Source organism: Zonotrichia albicollis, chromosome 16 (genome assembly GCF_047830755.1).
Source record: "Zonotrichia albicollis isolate bZonAlb1 chromosome 16, bZonAlb1.hap1, whole genome shotgun sequence".
In the NCBI taxonomy this organism is placed as follows: domain Eukaryota; kingdom Metazoa; phylum Chordata; class Aves; order Passeriformes; family Passerellidae; genus Zonotrichia; species Zonotrichia albicollis.
In genome coordinates this window covers 8882954-8908815 of record NC_133834.1, presented here as the reverse complement: position 1 = coordinate 8908815, position 25862 = coordinate 8882954, and the positions used below count along the sequence as shown (strand labels likewise).

Sequence of the window (25862 nt, the reverse complement as noted above, 5' to 3'; positions counted from 1 at the left end):
GCATGGAGAGCAGTAAGAGGCACTGACTGCATCTGCAAACAGCTCAATTGCAAAATCTGGGAAAAGCTTCAACCTCCACAATTTATGTTTCTTTAGTCCTCACTAAACCCCAGCTCTGTTCTGTCTCAATAATTAAATTTACCATGACACAGCAGGTTAAGTATTCTAGAGGTTGGTTTGGTTTTTGTTTGGTTTTTTCCCCCCCCCACAGGTTTTGAGACAAGGACAAGAGTTATGCTTGCTTGAAAATTTTATTGACAACTGTTTGGTCCCAACACACAAAACAGCACTTGAGCCACAAAAGAAAGTGTCCAAACAAAGTAGACAGCTAAGAAAAGAAGTCTTTCTTCTCTCTCCCATTCCAAGGAAAAAATAGTGCATAAATTGAGGGCTTCAGTGACATTTTTTCTTTTAAACAAACATGAATCTGAAGTAGTACATTTATTTGCTAAATTAAAGAATTTCATGGTTGCAATGCTTTTAAATCTGTAAGTCACATCATTCATTTAACCCTTTGGATAAAAAAATATATTGCAATTCAATTAGCTATTTTGTTACACTATGAACACAACTTCTCAAAAGTATTATTCTATTACTTTCAAACAGCAATTTCAGCAGAATCACACATGAATCCAGATAAGATATGCTGACCTCCACAGGTGGTATAACCACCACATTACTTGGATAAACACCATATTTTCCTCAGAAGCAAAAACCTGGTTTTCTTTAGTGCTCCAAATGACTTGTAGCTGCATCTCATGAAAATACCATTCCAGGCAGGTCTCTTCTCCAATGCATGCTCTCCTGAAACAAAGATCTATAGACTGACCACTGTCAACCTTATCCAAGGTAAGGTGAAAGCAGATTTTCTTGCATTTAACTCACTAAAAACATTCCAAGAAAACTTACTTCTAAATTTCTTCTTTCATAGCAGTATGTCTGTAGAGGTTTACTGTGGACTCAAAAATACTGTGCCATAATGCTCAGAAAAACTTCCCAGTGTTTCTTTGCACTCACAATGGCTATAAACTCACTACTGGTAATACTTGCCTGAATATAAAAGATTTTATAACAAAATCTGACTAGTAAAATTCTGTCCATAGCCATTGTTCAGTGGCATTTCCTGCTGCTGGCTGAAAAATTAGAGCCTGTGTTCCATCTCTTGCATATTACAATAGAATCCCTCTAAAAAAAAAAAGCCTCAGTTGGCCAGTGGAAAACTTCTAGTATAGGTTCTTTCAATACTACAAGCATTTATTTGCTGCCTGGCAAATACAACCCATTGTAAATGCCATGGTTACCCAGAATGGGTAGAAAGTCTCACACCTGGACAGTTCTGCTCACTAGAGTTAAGGGCATCCACTGACTCAGCCTCCCTCCCAAAGCTGGCCCTGGCAAAAGCCAACACAAGATACCACGAATTCAAAAAGCTGCCAACACTAGGAGTAAGTCTCAGAATAAAAACAGACACAGCTAAAAGACAGCACATCATCCAAGGAGCTTCCCATTTCCTGAACATGCTTAAAAAGAGAAAACAAGGTTAAGCAGAACAACCTTAGCATTTCCACATGTAGCTAGAACTTTCCTTACAGGTGGAAATAGCATCAATGCCTTCCATCACCAGCCATTTTAATAAGACCTGCTCCATTATCTGTAATTTATGCATTAGATGCATATTTCAGAATCTTCCTCACTTCATTTCTAGACACAATGAAAATGTGTGTGTCTGTATCTTACACTCATGACATCAAGACAGTCTTTCCCTTAACCAAACCCATGCCAGACAAACCCAATATGAGGGAAGGGTAAAGCATCAGTGTCCTAGAAAGCTCCAAAATGAACTGAAAGCTACAGCAAAAACACATTTAAAACAAGTTTTACACCAGACCCACAGCCTCCTACAGACATCTTTAACAAGCATTTCCCATGCAGCTACAAGTCACCTGAGAGGTCAGAGAACAAGTTCCCCCTTGGGAGGACAATCAGCTCCCCTCACTCTTGTCATCCCCAGTCAGCGAGTTAAAATTTCTCAACAGGCTTTTGAAAGACAAATCATGCATTTCATTAATACTGTCTGAAACAATACCAGTAAGCAACAGCCTATAGAATACAATATGCTACATGTATGATTACATCACCAACAAGGCTTAAAGAAAATAAAATCTGTTCCATGTTTGTTGGATTAATATTTTGCTTTTACTGAACACGTTTATGAAAAACTGTAAAATTTAAGAATAATTTAACAAATGCCAGATTTTTTTTCAAAATAATAGAAAAAAATCTGCTCTGCTAACAGCTGTGTTCAGTGTAAAAGGAACAAAATTTTCACAGAATACATTAAATACAAATTAATTCCTCTAGGTTTTCCATTAAAATACACATGGGCTAGCAAAACAGCTTTACTTTGTGCACAGTCCATAGGTGTTTGTCCTTCACACTAAAAAGAAAGAGTTAAAGCTTGGTTACAGGTGCAAGTGAGAAGTTTGCTGCCAATTTGACCTTGTTTTTGTGTTGCTTTTTGGCTGGGCTGTCCGTTGCTTCTTTGTTTACTTGGGTTTCAGAGGACTGACAGGGAGGCACTGAAGCATTCTCTGTGGTGTCAGACACCACAGAACCAGAGATCAGCTTTTCTTGAGCTGTGGTAACAATTGTCTGTTTTTCTTCTTCTGTTAAAATCATTATCTCTAAAAGAAATAAGACAACTCAATTTACTGATGCTGTTTTTTAAAAAAACACAATTTCTCTGCTGTTAGACAATAAAATAGAGAGAATTCATCAGCCTGATTTGAAGCAACAAAGGGAGGCAAAGTCTTACCTGGGAGGGGTGCAGGGCGTTCCTCAAACTGGATGAGGTCTGCAGACTCAAGAACCACGGGGTCAGGTCTCAGCTGGGGGGATGGCAGGCAGGAAGGAACTGGCTCACACAGGAGATCAACAGGAGATGTGTTTGTGAGGCAAAGAAGTTCCTGCTCGGTTTGATTAGAAACTACAAAGATAAGGGAACATTTTCAGAGCATCTGTAAGCTGTGAAGGTGTCACTGCTGTCACAGGTAAATGTAAAGTCTCCAGATGCAAACCCGAGGATTTCAGAACTATGCTCTGTTTGAAATACTAACACCAACCTAATTTAATTAATTCTATTGAATCTCAGATTCATTTGCTGCATCAAGAGCATCTAAGTAAATTCTCATCAGAATACAGGAAACAATGCTAGCAGAAGCTGCTGCTGACCCTCATCCCTCATTAGCTTCATGTCCATACACTTAAATTTCCACCAAATCCCTGGGAAGCAGAACCCAGAAGCTCTCTCCTTATACACACACATTTAAAGACCAGCACCTCAGAACACAAGCCCAACCACAAACTCAGGGAAGTTCACCAAACTTTCAAGCCAAAATGAATATTCACCCAAGCTCAGATTTACTAACTCACCTTTCCCTGTGCTGCTTCAATTATTCTGCTTATTTCCCCTAAGACAATAAATTCCTTATATAAACCAACTTTGCATTACCATTGCTAGGCCCTCCTAGATTTAGTTCCATTGAGGAAGTGGATCCTTGGGTCTCCATAATATGTCCATTATTGTCAGCAAGTTGATTTCCATGATCATCTACATGATCAGCAGGGGGAAAGCTAGGTGAGCTAAAACGAGCTACAAAAAGGGAAGTTCATTTGGTTAGTTAACTCAAGCTGCCTCTTAAAAAATATAAAAGAAAATCAAGATATTGCTCAAAATGGCAATGGCTTACTTTTCATATCATTCTTCAGGACTACAATTCTCTTATGGCCATGTCCTTTAATCCAGACCACCTGTTAAGAAGGAAGCAGAGTTGAACATCAGCCCATGCTAAGCTAATTTGCTCACTGCCTTTCACCCAGCTTTGCACTGACATGATTTCCAACAGTAACCTAAAGCACATTGCTAATCTGCACTACACTAGTCAAGTAAAGGCTCAAAGTAACTGATACCAAAGGCAAACTATAGTGCCAGAAAGTACACTAAACAAACATAAATGAAACTAAATGTTTAACATGGAACTGAAAAATTCCTTTTTGTCACTCTTCAGAAAGATTGGCCTACTTGAAGGAAATACTCTAGCCACAAACTATGTCACAGAATTATCCCAGAGCACTTAGGATATGCGGATGACAAGAACATGGCACTTGTGACAAGGTCCCAGAATTCACTCCCAACCCAATAATGCACTCTGATAAAAATGAAGGTTCAGTACTGTACAACCACTCTTTCACACAGACAGAAAATCAATTCTCTCACTCAGAGATGCCAGGGATGTTTACAGTCTTACTAGGAACAGTTCTTAAGCACAATTTCACCAAAACACGTGTGCTGGTTGATTTTCTTCTCCTGATTTCTCAGCAGTGTATTAAAAATACAAGTGGTATAAGCCTCTCTGAAGAAGGTAATTATTCCAGTAAGTCACCCCAACTAACAGAAACTGTGGTTGTGTAACTGCTTTTAATTCATACAGAAATCTCAATGTAGTTGTGCAAAACTGAGTTCTTCACACCTGTGGAATTGCTCCCAAGAGCTCTTCTAAATTATTGCATCCATATGCTTTAGGCTGCAGCACTTCTCCTGTGTATTTGCTGTATGCTACTGGGAACTCATGAAGAAAAATTTGCTGATAATGGTAGGTGTGAAGTAAGGACCTCACATTCTTTGCAAAAACATACAGATTTGTAAGCTTGACATATTCTTCTGCTGCACCATTGGTAAAAACCTAGCAGAAAAAGAAAAAAAAAAAAGGAGAAAGAATTAGAGCACACACTCCCATAGCCTCCAGGCACAATGGCTTTTCAAACATTTCAGAAAAGCAGAAGCTTACACACCTCAACCAAGTAAGGCAGACTCTTCAGGAGTTCAGTTAAGGTCATAAATCCATATTCACATGGATTAAGTGAAGTACTGTGGACTGTTTCATAATGTTGCTTAAGCTGCTCAACTGAGAGCAAGGATGTTCCATCCCAGGACATCAGCAAGACCAGCAGCTGGGCAGTCAGAGTCCGCAGAGATTTTCTGTTTATCAGCTGAATTTGCTTGCCAGATTCTGTGTCAACCACCTGGAAAAATTAATTGGGAAAGAAGTTAAGGACACAGAAGTGACTGAATTAAAAGTAAGATGTATAGCTGGGGTTTATTTGAGCATAGCTGTACCTGATATTCCCCTAGCAAAAGACACAAAATCAAGCACCCTATTACATGTAAATATTTACTCTAAATATACAAAACCTGTACAGCTGTGCAGCAGTTTCTGTCCACTGGCAGGTATGATTTTACCCTTTGTTACAAGCCAGCTGGTCCTGACTGAGCTCCAGCCTACCACCAGCTGCTAAGTCAACAAAACTGGAGCAACTAAAGCAATGTGCCCACATCCATGGAACTGCAACCCCTCTTTTCCACTGGCACAGAAGACCACCTGTGTATTTATATTCAAAGTCTTAAACCACAGCTAAAAAAGAAAAAAGTAAAGGAACTGAAAGCATTAGAAGACTGAAAACTACTACAGTTATCAGAAAATCTTTTCACAGGTAGAAATCAGGTGGGGAGAAAAAAACAAATTTGTACTCTTAAAATAAGTACTAGAATAGAATCTTTCACTTATCATTTGTTAAATAAACGTAAGTATTCCCAGAGAATGCTGCAAGGTTACAAAGGAGCAAAGATAATATCGTAAGAATATAGAAATTTCATTTAAAACCCTTTTAGAATTTCCCCTTCCTGACTTAATGCTGTACTCCAGAAGAAACATTTCATTACAGGTACTGAGCCACGTCCTGTGAGAACCCCTTACCACAACTGTGATATTTGTAGTTGTTCCCTGGACAAGGTGAGAGATGACAGAATCTGACTACATGTTCTTAGAAGGCTAATTTATTATTTTATGATATTATATATAAGAACACTATACTAAAACTATACTAAAGAATACAGAAAGGATACAGACAGAAGGCAACAAACAATGATGATGAAAAACTCATGCCTGACTCCTCAGAGTCTGACACAGCTGATGGGGATTGGTCATTAAGTAAAAACAATTCACATGACACCAATCAAGCAATGACCAGTTGGTAAACAATCTCCAGACCACATTCCAAAGCAGCAAATACAGGAACAGCAAATGAGATAATATTGGTTTGTTTTTTCTCGGAGGCTTCTCATCTTCCCAGGAGAATAAATCCTGGCGAAGGGCTTTCTCAGAAAATACAACAGTGACAACACAATCCTCCCATGTTCCAGAGGGATAACAGCCAGGGCCAAGGGTTACCTTCACCACGTGGCAGAGTTTCTGCATGAGGGCTGGCACGGAGCTGACGTCGAAGTCGTGCAGGCGCAGGGTGTAGCCGAAGGTGCGGCTGTACTCGGGCAGCAGCTCAGCCAGCAGCAGCGCATTGTCCTTCTGTGCCCGCAGCAGCTTCACCAGCTGGGCAGCCACTGCCTTCACCTGCTCCACCTCTGTCAGCGCCAGGATCTTCTCCTCCCCACACTCCAGCACCTACACAACACAAGAGACACTTGGCTGAGGTGACTGATGCAGTTTGGATGAGCAAAGTGTAAGCTGCAGCTCAAACTCAGGGCCTGCAGGCAGGGATTTGATGTGCATCAGGACTCAGCCACCTCAAAAGCTGTTTGTACAGCAAGCAAAACTGTATTGTCTGAAATAATAAAACAAGCAGCAAAACTGTTTACTTTTTTAAAGCAAATGGAGCACAACTATAATAAAACTTAGCTCCGATTTTGAGACACCAAGTTTTGTCTGAATTTCTTAACAAACAGCCTCCTGAATGTGCTCAAAACCATGGACCATTTTACCAAAACAGCATTAAGATTTTCTTAAAAACGGCTGTCTTAACATTACAGGTGCAGAGTTTATAACTCACACTAAAGTTTATGAGAAATATAACCCCAGCTGAAACAGTTGTAAATACTCCAGAAAAATGCTTTAGACCAGCTTATGATTTGGAACTTACAAGTAAGACATCTGGTATGGCTTCAAAGAGTTCAAGTAGTTTTGTAAACCCATAGTAAGCGAGTTTGCACTGGCGCCCAAAGTGGTGGTGGTAACAAGGAATAAATTTATTGAAGGGCATTCGGAAATGGGGCTGGTGCCGCAGCAGATCCACCACCTCCTTGGAAAACTGCTTGGTTCTTTCAATTTCCTCCTGGGTACGCTCTAAAATTAAAAAATAAAGCAAGAGCTACATTCCAACATGCTTATGAAATGTAACAGAATACAATAAGCAAACAGTGGCTGGTTTTCAGCAGGATCGTGTATTATGCCAAGTCACTTTTCTTCTACCACTGAGACCTTTATTAGGCTTACATGTTTAAAAGTCCAAAATAGTCAGGTTATCAGGCCTTTAGAAGATTTTTAAATGGCCAAATATGTTGGTACTTTTTCCTGTATGAAAACAATCCACTGCCTAATCATTCCACAGAAAGCACAACTACATGCAGAAGTAGTAACATTTTATGTTTTCTGCCACCTGCTTTCCTGCTCTATTTTAAGTGTTCAAAGAATGACAATCTCGATTTGCTAGAACTTAGTTGCTAAGTTATAAAAGTAGAAACACCATTATACAAAAATCCAAGTCACTCCTACACATTTGAGTTACTAAAGCTTTAGAACAGTCAAAGAACAATCTACTTAGAAACTGCACAAGAAACTTTCATGGACATACCTCTTTTAGGAATACAAATCACCATTTCATTGTCTTGCTGTGACAAACAGATGGTTGTATCTGGAATTTCTGATATAATATCAGCCAGTTCACACACTCCATACTCAGTAACATCCCAATCCTTAGAGAAACACCTGAAAGTTTCAAAAAATTGTGTGTAATATAAGTATTAATGCATGCTGTGGAGGCAAAAAATACATTTTTTGGTAAGGTGGGAAAGTAAGCTTCAAATCCTAAAAAACATAAAAACAATTTCCACATTGGCAATACTATCCTGGGAAACAAAGGGAAACTTTGAAATCCATTCCAGCCAGAGAGGTAAGATTTGCTGTCATATGAACAATCAGTGTAACAAAGAGCTGTACATATCAGCCAGTGGTTTTAAGTGCTTTAGGAACACGTCATTGTGCTGTGTATACAGCTCCAGCTGGCTGCACTTCTACAGAGTATTCTCTGTATTTGCTCAATATGTTATATGGCTGTAACTATCTCTTTTAAACAAGAATAGGTCTCAAGAGAAGGCAGAGACCATCTCCTGGAAAACATCATATTAAGCTTGCCAATACCGTATAATGTATTGAAATGTGTTTTACTCTTCCCACTTTTCCAATCAAAACCTCTCAGGAGCCAGAACACTTTACAAACACTCTTATTCAACAAGTGGCCAGTGCTGACTCTACATTAAGTAGATTTATAAAAAACCAATAATGTATTTTTGCCAAGAGTGGAAATGGCAAAATTTCCATGGCACATGATTTACAGCACACATGTGAAGGTAGATTCACAGGGAGCTCCAAGATGCCATGGTTTGTTTAAAGCACACAACTATTAAGTTCTATCTTCCTATTAAAGAAAATACCCATCTTGGTTGTTTAAAAAACCCAAATAAACCCCTACTTTTTAGGATGCTAGCACAGAGAGTTCCAGACAGGTATCACTCCTAATTTTTGCCACTGCTAGATCCTGTTAAAGCAGTAAAAGTAACTCCTGGCAGTTAATCTATTCATTTAATATCTCCTTCTGAAAAAAGCCTAAGCTAAGTTTTCCCTTTACTGTTCATGTTAATGTGCCATGACCTACTTGCTTAAATTCAATGCTGCAGTCATGGCTTTGAAGAGAACTAATGAAATACAATAATCCATTTCCAACCCCAATGAAGTTAAATGAACCTTAAGTACTAAAGGAAGAAATAAAATATGGCAGAGAGCTTTTAATTTCTGTTTTCATTGGAAGTGTGACCTTCCATATTGCAATGAAAAGGCAATGTTATTGCCACAGTTTTGAGATTTTATGTGCTGACTCCTCTTGCACTAGGTATTAAAATCACCATTAACAGGCAGGCCCTGCACAGTTTCATTAGGGTAACTTACCAGTGGTAAGCCTGCAAGAATTCCCTCACAATAACTTGCTTGCTGGCCTGGGACTTGAGCAGCTTCAGTAAATCTTGAGTGAAGCGTTTCACCTGAGCTCTGTGTGTCAGCGTTAACAAGCGCTTGGAACCCATGCCCAGAATCTGAAAGAAAACCAGATTTGGTCACTGACATCCAGCACCCTCAGCATTTAAAAGCCAGTATTAGTATAGGTAGGCTAGAAAAAGAATGTAATAGAGACAGCATCTGGAATGGACCCTCATGAGGCCCCTCACTTTCTGTGCCAAGAACTACTTTGAGAAATTCAAAAATTCATCCATGAGTGCTACTGCAACTTATGCACATTTGTGCTGGTTATTTTAAAATCCTACAACCAGCTACTGTTCAAAGGTGCAAGTGAGTGTGACCACAGGGGTTTTGTAATAAGGTTACATGACTTATTTCTCACAGAAATCCCTTCAAGCCACAGGCTACAAATCTCAGCCTAAATCAAGAGCACTCAGCATTTGCAGTGTTCTTATGCTGCACACAGCACAATTGAGAACTTTTACCCAAGCACCAGCCATAGGTCAAAAGCAGCTTCAAACTTTATTCCTGAGGTTTTCCCAGAAGTTGTTTTGAAAGGGTGGGCACAGAAACAGCATCTCAAAAAAGAACACACCCACCAAGGCTGAGTCAACCAGCTCCTTCAAGGGGCAGTAGGTATTGCCCAGCACCTATTCTACAACAGCAGCCAGGAATTGAGATGGCTGCAACCAAAATTGCCCAGGCCAGAGTGGCCAGCAGCACATCACCCACCTGCAGCACATGAGGCACGGCTTCCAGCAGCTCCATTAATTTGGAATAGCCATAGTCAGACACTCTGCATTGCTTGGCAAAGTGGTGATGGTAGGTTGGGATGAACTTGCTGACAGGGATGACACAGGATGGTTGGCTTTTGAGCAGATCTATCACTTCTCGACTGAACTGAATGAGCTGGGGATTACCTACAGGGCTCTTGGAACGCAGCAGCCAAGGATCTACAAACAAAAAAGTCATTATTGTACCTTCCACAAATACTCTTCCACTAAACACTTTACTCATGGATTGAAGCTACAGCACAAGAGGAAAGTATGAACATTCAAGCTGAAAGTTTCTCCTCATAAAAAGTTTAAACAATTATACATGTTTATTTTATTAGCAGAACTTACTAGCTTAATTTTTTAGCAATAAAAAAATTAGTTAAGAGAAAGTTTTAAGCAGGAATACTTACCTGCAGTAGGAGGTGGTGGTTTGTTATGTATCCATTTGATAACTTTAATGCCATTTTGGGCAGTGGCAATGTTAACTCCAGGAACACAGGTAATCAGATGTTCTAAGGGAACACCACCTTGGCCTTCTGGCACCATTTCAAGATCATTGAACTCTGACATATAACAATCAGGAAAACTATGGAGGCAAAAAAAAGCTTCCATTATACACTAAAATATCACTATAATAATTGTCATAAAAACTTCAGGTAATTCCTAACAAGTTTTAAATCTTCAACCCATCAGACCTTACTAAAAAGAGAAATTAAAATACTTTACCTTAGTAAAGGCACAGTACCCTCATGTGTCTGTAGAAGACTGTGAACTTGGGGAGCAAATGTCTTCAGAGACAAAACCACAAAAGGAATTCTATAAGAATCTGGATCAAACTCATGTTCACTGCAAGAATAAGAGGTTCAGGTTTATATGCTTTAACATAATATCTGTGCTCACACAGATATTAAACATAATACTGTATGCACATAATATACTGCTACTAGTAACAATAGCACTTGTAGTACAGTACAAGCAAATTCCATAATTTTTCCCCAAAAAATACAGCTACAGCAAACTTCCAGAAGTAACATTTAGAAGACCATATTTTTATTACCTAATAAAACTTTCACATTATATTTTAGCAGCACATACCAGGCAGTTAACAATAATCACCTAATAACTGCTCTACTAGCACAACCTGGCAGCTGTTGAATTAAACAAAAAACTTAATACATGGCTTTAAGAAACCTGCAACTCCCTATGAATCACTTACTAAATATAGCTGGAGGAAAAAATCAGCAATAATTACATAATGAAATTCAGGTAATAGAAGTCTCTACTATGTACAACCGAGGAATGCAGGGAACCTTCCAGCTTCCATTAAAGATGTGCTCAATCCTGGCAGCAGTGCTAGAACACAATCATCTTACCTGGACACACCAACCCAAGAGAACTGCCTAGAAAATCCCCTGACCCATCTCACTACTTTCTGCCTTATACTTGTGAACATATGAGGAGTGATTAGAGCACATTTTGAGAACACACACCTCGATTTTAATATACAGGCTCACTATAAATGCTGTTCAACTATTTGAATATTTATAATATTTTATACACAGCTTACATAAAGTCTTTATTCAGGCAATGCTGCTTACAAACAGGCTCGTGATATTCCAACTCTTCAAATATTATTGGGCTACAGTTTGCTGAGGAGCCATCGTGTGACTGGGAGGATCCCAGGGGGCTCTGCCTGGCCTGGCTGCTGGGCAGGAGGCACACGAGCCTGCCACTGCCCTGGTCACGGATGGCCACGGTGTCCGTCAGTCTGTACAGGTCTGACACAATCAGCTTACGGCCAAACCTGACACGGAGACATGGAAAGAAAGGCATTTATAAAGGCAGCTAAGGCAATGCTGTCATCTGCCTTTTAATAAACAGGAATGTGCTAGAAACAATTAAATGCAGAATGTTAAGGTAACTAACCTATTCAATCAGTGCAGAAGAACTGAGCAAAACACTGAAAGTAAATCCCCCTAAAAAAAGGCCAGTTTTGTAGGAGGATAGAATATAAGAAAATAAAGATAGCATGGAAAGTAATCTCACCTCTAAGGAGTTGCAGCTGGGCCAATTATCAAAGATTAGGAACAGGCCTGACTTTACCAGGCCACAGCTGTAAGCAATGAGAAGCAGAGTGCTAGAAAAGAGTGGGGTGGGAGGTTCAGAAGGGTACTGGAGTCAGTGGCTGCTTTTAGAAGAATAGTCAGTGCTCAGAGGAGCTGCTCATGAGAAACACCAAGAAGGTGTGAAACTTTTGTGATAAGGAGACAACAGTGTGGAACCCCTGCAATAATGCAATAAGATGGCAACACAGTTTTGCCATGATTGCCTCTGGGTACAAAATATGCTGCAGCACCTAAGAACAAAAATTCATAATTCTCCACTCTGCTAATCTAAGTCACTGCAAACAATCATACATGATCAGATTCTTTTTTTAGAAGCACTAAAAAGGAAGTCACCAGGAACTTACTTTTTTTCATAGATTTCTATGAATTTGAACACAGGCAAGCAACAAGCAGGTGCATCCTGCAGAATGGACATTGCTTCTGAGCTGTAAGAGAAGTTTTGCCTCATTAGCATAAAATTAATCTGTTATTAGACTCCAGCCTAAATTAGCAAGATATTTACAGAAGCAGTTTATGAACTATACATAAAACAGGACAAAGTGTGTTCCTTTCCATTCCAGCAGTACAAAAGTTGTCACTTTAGATCAGTGAGCACAAGTAGTAACATTTCTGCTAATTCATCAGGTCGTGTCTCTGAAGGAGCTGCAGCTTTCATAGGTGGTGCCAAAATCTGAGCATCTACAGAATGCAACAAAGCTGCAGCATTAGCAGTTACCAGCCTGGTCATTACATTACAAACTTTGAACAGGCAAGAATTAAATAAAGCTGCAAATTATACAATGACAAGTACTACATAATTGTAGAATGGTTTCAGATTCTGTGAATAAATGACAACAACTTCTTTCCTAATGCTTTCTTTCAGTAAGAAAAAAATAAATACTTGTATTCTCACAAGCATCAGCACTCAAGTTGTATCATGTTCCAACAGCAAATGAAATGCTGTTGGTGTTTCCAACTGTGTACCCACCCTCAAAAACTAAATTCATACACACTTTCTTGGAAGAAAGAAGAAATAATGATGCTCAGTGTAATCTTAACTCAGCTGCACCAATTAAGTTAAAGGTGTATGAGTATTATGCAGGAATAGTAGCATAGCTATTAAACCCTCTTAAATAGGGATCCAGAGTCTTCAGATGGAACTTAGAATATAAGCAGTGCAGAAATGCTAAACTAAAAACCAGCCTAGCTGTATTTAACACATTCATCAGGTCACACAACAGATTTTCCTTTACTTCCCTATTATCCCTTTAAGGAGTATTTTAAATAATCTCTCAGCTACTAATACATGCTAGGACAATTAAGAAGATGCCAAAGTGCTTATTACCTAAGCAGAGAGAGTGATTTACTAGCAGCTCCCGTTGCTAATGAGACCTGGATCCTCTTACTGCCAATTTTGTATCTGTGCAGACTGTTGACAGCACTGATGGCTTCTTGCAGATTCTCCATCTGAACCATAGCCTTCAGCTGGTAGTCTGTGTGGGGACTGAGCTCCACACTTTTTACCTGAGAGGAAGAAAATACCTCATACATTTACACCAAAACATCAACCCAAGGCAAATCACCACCAGAGCAGTTTTGCTCTGGCCAAGAGCCAACACCACAAGGGAAAGGAGTGTGATGAACCACAACCATGAGGGCAATGCAAACAATGGCCAGGCAGTGATCCTGGACTAAAGCAAACTCATGGTATTTCATTAACACAAGCATCATCTTTCAATGTAAAGATTATGCCAGAAAAATGCCATCCACAGATCTGACAGAAATAGGACCGCTGACCTCACCTTCCATAATTGCTTTTTATCAATTCACACTTGCCCTGCTTTTGATCACTTCTGCCTCAAAACAGTTTTTACTGTGATTTGTAAGCTGACATTAGGAATTCAGCTCTACAGCTTAAAAAGGTTATCCTGTTAAAGCTTAAGTCTCATCCCTACATACTAATGTGCCACTTAGTAAGAATTTTATATTAAAAACTTCAGAATATCAGATCTATGAAGACCACACAATTAAAAACCTAGTACAAGTGGTTATCTGTCTTTTTAATGAAAAAAAAACCAAAACCACAATCCATCCTTTTAACAAAGTTTAAAAGTCCTGCTCCAAAACCTCTCTCTTTCTGCTCACCTGAACCTAAAACCACATCCCTAAATACATATACAGGAACTATATAAAAACAGATTTAATAAAAGAATTTGAGCCTTTACCTTGCCATGTCTTGAAAAGATTTCTTGTAAGTTTTGCTGCAACTCTTTTCTGGACAATCTGTAATCTATGTTGCTGATCTGAATGTCTGCACCATTTGCAAAGGGATCAGGGCAGTCTGTACCACCGGTGTGATTCACTACATTGAATGTGAGTGGAGATGATCTATTTGAAAGGTTGGGAGACATACTCCTGGGTAAAATAAAAATATTTATGAGCTGAAGGAACTGCACAACTCCAATATATACATGTTAAAATCAGATAATAGGCACAAATGCTTATTTATGCACTTAACCTAAAAGGGATTTTCCCAGTACACGTGTGAAGGCAAAACAAATTCCAGCACAAGCAAATAAGCTGTGAATAATCAATGTATACACTGATGAAGTCTCACTTTCCCTCCCAAGACAGACAGACAGACACTTACCGAGATGACCAGCAACTCTGAGACATGAGTAAAGGACTGAGTTGTCTTGAGGCCGTCAACTTACTGAAAGCAGAAGGATAGCTGACCTGAAATACAGTTTCATCTTTATCTTTTTTATCTACAGGGGAATTGGTAATGCTTCTGGAAGCAGAGGTCTCTTTTCTATTTACAAATATACATAAGAAAAAGAAAAAACATCATGTTGCAGAATTTGCATTAAAAAATATGTAACTAACATCTACTTTTTTTCATTCTTAAACATACTTCTGACTGTTTTTGGAGGATGATTCTCCTGCTCCCATTTTTTTGGTTGCCAGAGACACAGAAATTGCTGCATTCGAGTTACTCTGAGGAGAAGGAATTTGTTCTCTTAAACGTTCTTGCTGGTTTTCAGTATTTCTACTGACGTTCTTTGATTCGAGGCGGCACAGCTCCTATGTGAAACAGATAAAAAAGGTCAGCATCAAAGCACCACTCATCCCTTGCCAGAGGCCTTTCTGATGGAAGGCTAGATGACTGACCATTTTTTCTTTTTCATTGGTATTTCATAACAAGGAATTTTTGATTTTCTGTGGCAGAAGATAGTAAAGTGCTAAGTGCTGGAATGTTTGCTACACTATAAGTCTAACCCTACCTCTCTTAAAACAAGCAAAATGGATCACCCTAGATGTTACCTATCACCAGTGCAGAAGTCAAAAGTGGTTAGAATTTGAGAGCAAGTACCAGCAGTATTTCCAAACTGACAAAAACGTGGCAGGGACAGGGAACAACAACCACAACATTAACTGCCTGTTTCCCAAGCAGATGAACACAGCCCTCATTCAGGAATGTCACCACACATTACAGTTGTTCATTTATTAGGACTGACAAGTTAAAGCAGTAAGAGAAACAATCCTCAGAACACACAGAAAAGCAAGAATAGGGAACAAGGCAGAACAACAATACCTGTAAACTTTTGACATTTGCAGGTTTGATGACAGATCCATGAATCTGGAATCCCCTCCCAGCAGAGCCTTTGGTACCAGCAGACGGATCATTTGAATCTTTGTTGAGGAGGCACAACTTCGTGTTCTTGTTAACTTTTTTGGGAGACTTGACCTTGTCAGTTCCCACAAAGCTGGAGCTTTTTGTTTCATTGAGTTCTTTGTTTTTGGGAGTGAAAGACACTACAATCCTGTTTCCAAAAACATCCTCATTTTCCATTCGCTTCCGCGCCCGCTCCGCGCTCTCCTGGTTCAGGAAGCGCAGAATGGCGCTGCTGCCCGAGATGCTCAGCACCTTCCCCCCACAGTTGTCTGACAGACGCCGCAGGCGATTGCTGACACTTTTGCTGTCTCTGTTTGTTGGCAGATTATAGACATATAACAGTGTATGACAGGCCTGTCAAAAGGGAGGAAGGTTTAAATTTGATGATGCCAGAACACCCTCTGGTTCAAAAGCAATAGTTCTAACACTGGTTCTGGTGACCGTGCCCTCCTCCCACCACCCCCATCCCATCACCAAGTCATCCCTTTTGCAGCACTCAATTTGTTTGAAAAACTCTCATACCAGGATAGATCCTCAAAATTCCATCTCCAATATAAAGTCAGAATAGATTACAGAGTCCCTATCAATTCTCTAGATGAGAAAGCACCATTGTTAACTATCTAATAACCTGTATATTCTATACATGCACGTGAAAGCATATATAGGTCAGGAAATTATTTCAAGAAAGAAAAAGTCATAAGTGCTGTACAAAGACACCACAACAGATCCAGAGGGAATCACCAAGGAAGGCAAAAATCCAAGAAAAGGCACAATCACTAAAAACTTAAGAATGCATTACTAAGATGTCTTAGTGCACAACTAAGTTCTTACCCAAACTTTCTGCAAGGTAAAGAAAAGTAAGCATGATACACTACCTGGTAAAATATTTATTAGTAAGAATGTGCCTCTATTATTTCACTTTTTAGTTAACTACTTTCACATTTAGTATTTCACTCTTCCTGCTTGAAAGCAGAAAGCAAACATTCACATGGTAGCAACTGACATACAGACAGTGGCCAAATACACAGGAGACATTCCCCATCATAATTAACACACATGTAATTTCAGCCTGCTCTCCTCCTAAATTACAACAAAACTGCAGTTTGACACTTGAAAATGTCTGCTGCACCAAGAACTAAAATATTTACCGGCATTTTCAGTGGTAACCTCGGTGGCAAGTCTGAAATAAATTCTTCAAAACAAATAAGTTCATGGGCATGATGTAAGAGTGCTTCTGAAGCTTGGTTTTTATGTACCAAAATGATTCGGAAACCATGGCGATGTCTCAGGTCACTCAGCTCCAAAGCAAAGTTCACATCCGCTGGAGGGGGGAAAGGAAACAGGCAAGGAAACACTTGAAAAATCTAAAACATATAATTGGAGGAAAAACCCATAAATCTCACTCAACAGTTCTATTTCTCATTGGAAATTTCCAAGGAAAAAGCACCAACAGCTACAAGGCTTCTCAGCCATTATTTAAATCAGCAGTTCACATTCAGTCTAAAGACAAGGGCTTCCTCTGAACAGCAGCTTGTAGCAATTCATCAGCAGGGCACTGGACTGGTACTGGGTATTTCTATAACAAACATTTGTTTAGCTTCAACAGCTGAATGGATTCCAGATTTAACTGATATATAATATATGCTGCTATGAGAATTAAAAACAGACATTTTGCTCAGACCATATATACAACTCCATGAGTTTTAATTTATGAGCTTCCTGCTGAAGCTAAGTTTAGACAGTAGTCACACACACACACCTACTGATATTCAAAAAGGCAGCAAATCATAACAGTGACTGAACTGAGCCAAGTTCTCATCTTACTGTCCCTGCTCTTCCTTTGATGCCACTGACATTAAGAATTCTTCAACAGGTCAGTTAAGGCTGAAACACCACCCTTGGAAATCAAAATAGTGCCATATGTAAAAATACCATGGAAGAGAGGACCTGAAGCCAGCACTGTAGCTGAGTACCACAAACACTTACTTGACACAAGAACCACAGTGGCAGGTGCAATGTGTGTATCAGCAAATCTCCTCAGACTCTGTCTGAGTTTGTCATCAGCAGCATTCTTGGCTGTAGCATTGATGTGTGCAACAGTCACCTGTGGAAATACATAAATACACTCTGAAAAAAAGCTTCAATATGAACTGTGCTTACTTCAATGGAATTTTAAAAAAAGTTAAAATACAAGCTCCTGCATGCACTCTTAATTTAGGTAAATTAATGCACACATGCACAGAATAGAATACATAGAGATGTAAGCACTAAACTTCAACCCTAGGTGTTCAGCAATGTCTTTGGGGTGACTTCTGCTGCTCTGCATTAAGGATCACAACTCATACACCTCAAAAACATTCCAAAAAACTGTCAACCTGTTAACATATCTGTAATTTACAGGGCGGAAATTTCTGACATAGAAATCAACACAAAAAGTTATAAAAAAATACCAAGAAACAGAAGGTATCAATGGAAAATATATGTACTGTAAAGGGACTCCAAACAACAGCACTAACCTACAGGTGTCCTTACCAATCAGCACAGTACTCACTAACAAAGTAAAAAAGTTAATTTCACAGAACCATAGCTTTTAGGTTAATAATTTGATCACAGATTTGAAGGATAACAAAAACTCACCACCACATTTTACTGGATGAGATAAACACACTCTAGTGAAAACTAAAACTAAAGCTAAACCAGTTACCTACAGAAAACAGAAGGCAGATTCACTTTTAAAAACTATCACAGCAGCAAAAAGAAATCAGTATTAGAGAGCCCATCCATAAACTGAAGATGCACTAAACCCACAGAAGCAAATAAAGCTTTAATGAATGTGAATCAATCTTGGCGCACTCAAAGTACACAAACTCTCAAGCAAGAACACCAAGCTGGTGCTGGTTGGATACCTGGCAGTTGTTTAGCTCCTCAATGACTTCTTTATTTTCTTTACTGATGTCACACACACAGATGAATTCTGCCTCTCTGTGACCTTTAAAAAACTTCTCCCGAATCCTCTGCACAACTGCCACAGCTGAACGGCCACTGGGAACTGAGCAGTTCTCAATGTCCCAGAAGACTCCAATGGGGGGCAAATTTTCCAGAACCTGGCCTGTTACTGCAACTTCTGGGGACCCTGTGCAGGTGTAAGAACACAGCTCATTTTTATTCCCAAATACTGAAAATATTGTACTTAGCACAGTATGATCTTTGCACATGAGAAGTTTTATGAACAACATTCCCAGGAATGCAGGTTCAGTTTTACTCTCTGAAGGAATCCAACAAACAATCAGTCTTAAACAAAAATGTAGTCACTGTCAGACTAGGATAAAGATGCACGACAACTCTGACTTCACTTTTAAGCTCTCAAACAATCAAGTAATGTATTGTAAAAAAATTACCAAATGCCACAAAAAAACTGTCTGAAGTTGTGCAATACTTGGTGCTGTATCAGTAACAGAAGCAAAACATGGAAGCTGTTCAAATTTACATTGTGGATTAGATAAGAAATCCAAATGGATGACATGACCAGTACCATGATGGGGATTAGAGAAAATCGAGGCAATACAGAACTAAAAAAGTATCTTACAGCTCAGGAGAGTGAGCTATGGAATTTTTGCTACTGTAGGCTAAGCTGGTGTTTCAGCACTCTGAAAATAGATTTAAATTTGAACTAACATTATATAACCATTCCATCCCCACAAAACAACTTGATAAGAAACATGAGGAACAACACAGAATCCTCACAGTTCAAAAACAAGCTACAAATTAGAGAATTTAAAATAAGGCACACCTGACAATCATATTTGTTTGTGAGTATGTTGGTTGGTTACCAAAAAGATTCACTGCAATGGCATTTGGTAAAAGACACTTGATTGATGTGTCTCACCTTAAAATGCAGGCAGTTTTAAAGCAGCAGTAAAACTCTCAATTTCTTAATATTCTGTGACTTTAAAATTTATAACTTTTATACTAGGTATTGATGACTATGATTTTGTAGTTGAAGCAGTACTAGCATTGCAGAAAGACCAAGCAATTATTTCACACAGTATTTTCCTCTTAGGAGCACTTGAGAATAAATGTTACACCTTTACAGCATATGGACTGACAATGGACACTAGACTACGAAAATACTTTACAAATATGGCTGAAGACAATTTCTTTACATATCACCAAAACAAAACAGCTTCCAAGTCAGCAGAATTTCTTTTTCTAGATCTTAAAACAGTAAAAACAAAAATAGTAAAAGCAAAACTCTACGTAAACAATACAGTAAATTAGATAAGTAGTCAAAACATGTAAAACCAAGTAATGAATTTTCAAAACAGACACAAGGTATTTTTTTACTGCTTAGTCTTCTGTGACTTTATAGAAGTTTCCAGATAATAATACAATTTAAGAGAACTCTTGCTGTGTAACAGTAGCTAAAAGGAGAACATCTACTAAATGGAAGTTTCAAACAAATGTGGTTTACCATATTTCTGTGGTGATTTGCCAAGGCTGCTTGCCAGTATCAAACTCTTCTCATTTCCTGCTCCTTTGGTTCCACAGCCATTACAGATTGGGATAGGAACAGGTGCAGTCTGTGCACTTGGAGGAGGAATATTTGGCCAGATTTTAGCAGCATCAACTAGGCTGTTCCTGGTTGGCTGTTGGGACAATTTTTCAGAACACTTGTTTATTTAGTATACAATATTAACACATGCTATTCCATGCTACAAACACTCTGCTTCCTTTCTGCAACAAATGCCAGTTCAGATTTCCTTTGCAATGCTGATTAACAACAGTATGATGGCATGAAGGAAGCTTCTATCCCAGATTTCCAAATGCAAGGAAAGATTCTACTAATCTCAACATATCAAGACATGCCACCTTTAAGTAGTACTAATATGTATCCTTTAAAAAAAACAACAAAAACCAGAGACCTAGTATACAAAACCTGCACATGGAGAGTAGAGGGTGTGGTAATTCCAAATATATTGAATTGACCAATTAGTTCATTAAAATGAACTAAATATAACTCACTTTTATATTGGAAACTTAAACTTAGAAGTTTAAGTAACAGATATTGCAAAGCTGAGTTTATTAATTATCTCACTAGAAATTCTTGGTAATAGTTCTGAATTTTACTAAATTGGTACTAAAGTATAAAGTACAAATTTGGGAAGACTGAACTAACATCTATCACACCAAACCAAGACTAGAATATCCTTGAGGCATAAGATGAATTGCCTGACTTACAAATGGCTCTTTATTGATCAGCTGCCCAAGGGTACATCTTAACTGCTGTTAGCCTTTTCCCAGAGTCCCTACCATGGAACAGTTTAATTGGAGCTGTAAAGAGATGACTGAAAGAAGTTAAAACTCCACTCAAGTACATTACAAGAACATTGTGATAGTTCTTTTGTCTTCCCATTGCACTGAATGTCATCTCAGGAAAGAGCTCAGCTTCCAAAAGGCTGTCTGCACAACCAAGGGGGGGTGCAAGCTGCACCCACAGGAGCTGTTGTTTCACTCAAGCTACACACTCTTGACACGAATCACGCAGCAGAGAAAGGAAGGAGAAAGGAGGGGTGTACAAACCTTGCTCAAGCAGTCAGTGCAGTAGTGAGAGCCCTTCAGACACACGGGGGGCACCACGTTTAGGTGCAGAGGGTTGGCGCACACGCGTGGCGGCAGCTCCGGCTGTGACCCGTGCTCGTCCAAGTGCCCCGCAGCCCCCGCGGTGAACTCGGGACAGGGGAAATAGCCAGAGGAGGATGGGCAGCTCGGCAGGGCTGGGAACTGATGCAGCTTGTGCACGTTACCGTGACACGGCTGGAAATGGAGTTTTCCACAACAGGCCAGGTGCTGACAGGAAGATACACTGTTTTCTACACACATACCAGAGAACTCACTGGGAATTCCTGCCAAATTGCTTCTAGCTGGAGGGTTCTTCAGTGAAGATGCAGACTGATAAGCAAATCCCGACCCTACTTGACAAGTTATCGTCCCAGTGCTTTTTGAGTCTAATATTGTGCCAGGGTGAACCAGGTTCCCACCTCCACCACCACCACAATGCATTTGTGGAGTGCAAGAAGAGTCAGAGCCATGAGCACAGCAGCTTACTTTGGGGCCAGGGGAAAGCTGAAGTTGCTGTTGCTGAAGAGGATGAACATCGGGAAGCGGCACTGCTGGAAACAATTTAGAGCCGGCATGAGGAGATGGAGCATCCTTCAATTCTACAGCAGCTTTCTTGTTCTCCATGTAATCTTTCTGGAAAATGAAAGCTCAGTTACATTCAGGTACATGAATAAAACAATTTTATAGGGTAAGAAGCATGTATTTTTAGACTATTATGATTTTAACGTGCTATCTTTATGACTACTATCACCTTACTGACTGAACATGTAAAATGTTAAAGAGAACCATGCCAGTTACATGTGCCAGTCCTAGGAATACTGATATCAGTAGACTTTGGAAGCAACAAACCCAGAGAGCTATAAACCAAACAGCAAAGAGTCCACAAAACACTATCAAAAAAGCAGAAAACTGTTAGGCTTAGGCTAAGAGAACCACTTCACAAGTTGCAGATCCGTAAGATGTCATATTTTAGCTTGAATAAAGATGTAAAAATGTTATTCAAATTGTGAAAGTAATGTATTAAAAGAATATGACTTAAAAAATTAGAAATTACATCAAGCAGGTAATATAGCAGAGGGCAAAGAAGGCTACAGTCTCACAACTACTAAGTGGTTCTTGTCTACTCTGATTTCAGATATCAAGATGTAAACACAAAGGCACAAACTAAAAGAGAAAGTTTTTTAAAATGCCAGTAGTGAAAACCAAGCAAGGTTAAAAGAAGCACAGAATAGCCAAGGTCAGCAGAGGTAACCTGGACAGAACATTGCTACAAAACTTCTGAACAACTTCTATTTTTCAAATTGAATTTAATGCATTTCCTACCATACATGAATGAATAATTAATTACTCATTACTCTCTACTTGATGCTACATCTCATGAAGATAAACTCAGCCAAAAATCTGTCTGGAACTGATTTATATTCCAAATTCCAGATTTTATGGCAGCTTCCTTCCTAATCCTCAACACATGAAAACAGCAAATGCTCATCCATTTCTCTTATGTCTTTACTTAGGCAGATTAAATGAGTCTGAAGAGTGTTTCTTAGCAGTTAGAGCTCACTTGCTCAAGTACCTAATTGTGTTGTACTACTCCTTCTAATCCACAGCCCTTTGCCTCTTAAATGCATAGAATTACGTACATTAAAGGAACATTTAAAGAAATGGAAACAAGGGAAAAGTAGGATCTTGTGAAGAACAGTATCCACAATTGCTGCAGCTACTACATAATAATAATAATTCAGAGAGCTAAATTTGCCTCCAAACTAACCAGATGAATTGGAAGCATGACCTCCCCACTCTGCTCTTCAGCAATAACTTGGCAGAGCTCCCCAGAAGCTCCTCACCCACCTTTTGGGCAGCCAGCTGCATGGCCCCAAACAGCTGTGGAGAGGAAAGCCTGACAAGCAAAGCAGCTTGTCCCTTCTCACCACCACAGCTGTGAGCTGTGAACACAACCCAAGGCCCCAAACCCCCAGGCAGGTTTTGTACTCACCTTGGCAGCTGCTGCCCCCTCCTCCTCCGCCTCCCCTCCCACCCCCTCAGTCATTAACACCCCTGGAGTCAGTCCCCAACCCCAGCACTCCCTCAGGGCAGGCAGAAATTACCGTTTTTGCACTACAAGGCAAAGCCTTCTCAGCAGCAGAAAAGCAATCAGAAAGCTTCCAGAGCCATGGCTTAGCATCATTCTCTTGTCTCTGAAGCCATCCCAAGGATCTATTGCAGAGGTTCTCCGTCCTGTTTCCTTCCATCATACAGCCAAACAAAAAGGTTCAACATCCTTTCATCCCCCCTTCCTTTCATTCTTCCCACCTGCTAAGAGGAAAAAACAAAAAGCATGCTTTAAATAATCTTTAAAGCAAAACAGATAAAAATCAGGGTGGTCTTAAGAATTCCACTACTGCTCTATTAGTGAGCTTGCATTAATTATGTTAAATTTAATTTTGCCTATGGCCAAGGCCTTAACTCCTTTTTAACACAGGAATGCTCCTTGTGACCCACAGCACAGAAGAACCAGTCTGAGGAGAAACACCTTGAAGTCCATGGCATTAGCTGAAGTCACACAGCTGCTCACATAAAACAGTACCCCCAAACTTTCAGTGCACTCTTCTAGAAAGCAAATCCAGGGGGCAAGAACAGCTCAACTGTAAATACACAGCAGGTGCAACTGAACTTGGCTGTGACAATTGAGCTGCATATTCACTGTTTTTCCATTGGTTAAGAAAACCTATACAGGACACACCTGTATTAAGCACACAGTATTTAGCATTTAAACAGAGCTTTGATTATTAAAAGAACTTACAAGCACTTCTGCTAATCCTCAATTTAGCTTTACAGAAACAGAAAGAAACATAAAGCTCAGTACCAGAAAAACAATAGTTAGTAATGAAGCGTTTTACTCTCCAATTCCGTGCTGCATTCATTACACTCCACTCCTTTGGGTTCTTTTGTACTTAATATTAAACACAATAACATAGAACACATTACATGGCACTACATTTACCTCTGCATTGTTTTTAACCTCGAAAGAAGTTTTACTTTTTCCTTTAAGCAGAAATATTTATTCACACGAATTCTAGCTACCCAAAATTTATGCTGCCTACAACATCAAGTTCATCAAGTTTTACAACTCCAGAGTTCGTTACTTTCGCATGTGGTTGATAGCAGCGGTTTATTCGGAACTAACACGATAACTGAAAACAGTAAGGGTGACATTATCCACACGTGCCCGCGCTTTGCCCTCCCTGTCCCGAGGCTCCCGGGCCGCTTCCAGCCCGACCCTCCCCTTCCCTCCGCAGGCCGCCCCCCGGCCCCGGAGCGCTGCGGGACTCCGGCCGTCCCGGGCCGAGGCGGCCGCAGCTCCGGCCGCGGGACGGGCCGTGCCGCGCGGGGCCGGCCCTTGGCTGCCACAGCAGCCCCGCGCTGGCGGGGGCCCGGCCGCGCCCCCCGGGCCGCCTCACCTGCGCCGGCCCCGCCGCCCCGCGCCCGCCGCCGCCGCGGCCCCTCCGGCCTTTGTTGTCCTCCCTCCTCCCGCTCCGCTCCTTCTGCCGTCAGGCACCGCCGCGCGCCGCAAAGCAGCGCACTGCCGCAAAGCCGGCTGTCGTAACGCCCCGCGCCCGCCTCCTTTAAAGCAGCGGCCGTGAGGCGGGTCCGGAGCGCTGCCAGGGGGTCAAACACGCACTGAAACCCGGGTAAAACACACAGAAACCGGGGTGAAACACGCACGAAGCCGGGTAAAACACACAGAAACCCGGATAAAACGCCCACGAGCTGGGTTAAAACACGCACAAAGCGTGAAGGTGCCTTCAGGGAGGCCTCAGAGCAGGGACCGGGCTCTGCTCAGGAATTGATGGATGCCGGTCAGTTCCACCTGAGCACGAGGAAGAACTTCTTCCCTGAGAGTGCCCGAGCCCTGGGACAGATTGTCCAGAGAGGCTGTGGAGTCTCCCTTGCTGCAGATATTTCAGAAATCTGCTCTTTGCTTATTTTAAGAGACATGTCTGACATCTCTGTGCTTTCTCTGGGTGCCTTGGGTATCATTAGCTATTCCCCAAGTCAGATGTATACAGCTTGAAAATACAAAGCAAAGCAATAACTGGCTAACAAAAAAAGAACAACCTTCTAAGAACCCACTGGGTTAGGCATTAGTGTGTCCCCACCCCTTGACAAAGCACCTGAAGTCTGGCGCCCAAAGAAACATCAAGAAAGCTTTGGGCATCCGCTCAGGGTCACTGCTCTGTTGATGTGGTGGCACTGCCGCCTCACTAGAGGTCACTGGGCTTTGCTCATTTCAGGATTGTGTAACTTTCCACTGTGGTATATTTCCTCTTGAATCCTTGTGTTGCTAATAGTGCTTGTCTCAAGAACCCTACCTCTATTCCTAATTTTCCTGTTCTTGTCTTTCCACAGACGTGGTTCTGTCTCACGGTTTGACAGCTCCCTCGGAAGGCTGGGCCAAAGTGATGCAGCCAGTCCTGGCGGCCAGGCTGGGCTTGCTCCTCAGCTGGTGGCCGAGCCCCTCAAGGAGGGAGGTTAGTGACAGCACAGGCTG

General features: G+C 40.5%; 1 protein-coding gene across 3 annotated transcripts; it reads right to left on the bottom strand.

Moving 5' to 3' along the window:
* Window positions 1-232: 232 nt before the first annotated feature.
* Window positions 233-24891, bottom strand: MARF1 (meiosis regulator and mRNA stability factor 1). 3 transcript variants are annotated; one of them, XM_074552929.1, is made up of 27 exons: window positions 24772-24891; window positions 23419-23626; window positions 21275-21946; window positions 20166-20340; window positions 18601-18827; window positions 17681-17798; window positions 16843-17015; window positions 15614-16048; window positions 14933-15102; window positions 14669-14830; window positions 14244-14433; window positions 13364-13542; window positions 12384-12464; window positions 11481-11717; window positions 10640-10759; window positions 10324-10499; window positions 9870-10090; window positions 9072-9214; window positions 7702-7835; window positions 6991-7193; window positions 6288-6515; window positions 4852-5082; window positions 4530-4742; window positions 3750-3810; window positions 3512-3652; window positions 2816-2986; window positions 233-2684 (listed from the first exon to the last, which is right to left on the bottom strand). In XM_074552929.1, exons 2-27 carry the CDS (start codon window positions 23563-23565, stop codon window positions 2452-2454), a joined length of 5241 nt encoding a protein of 1746 aa, XP_074409030.1. In that variant the 5' UTR covers window positions 23566-23626; window positions 24772-24891; the 3' UTR covers window positions 233-2451. The 3 variants fall into 3 exon arrangements, with proteins under 3 accessions (XP_074409030.1, XP_074409031.1, XP_026649667.2); XM_074552930.1 differs by having other exon boundaries at window positions 23419-23623; window positions 24772-24882; XM_026793866.2 differs by lacking the exon at window positions 24772-24891 and having other exon boundaries at window positions 21275-21942; window positions 23419-23559.
* Window positions 24892-25862: the final 971 nt, after the last annotated feature.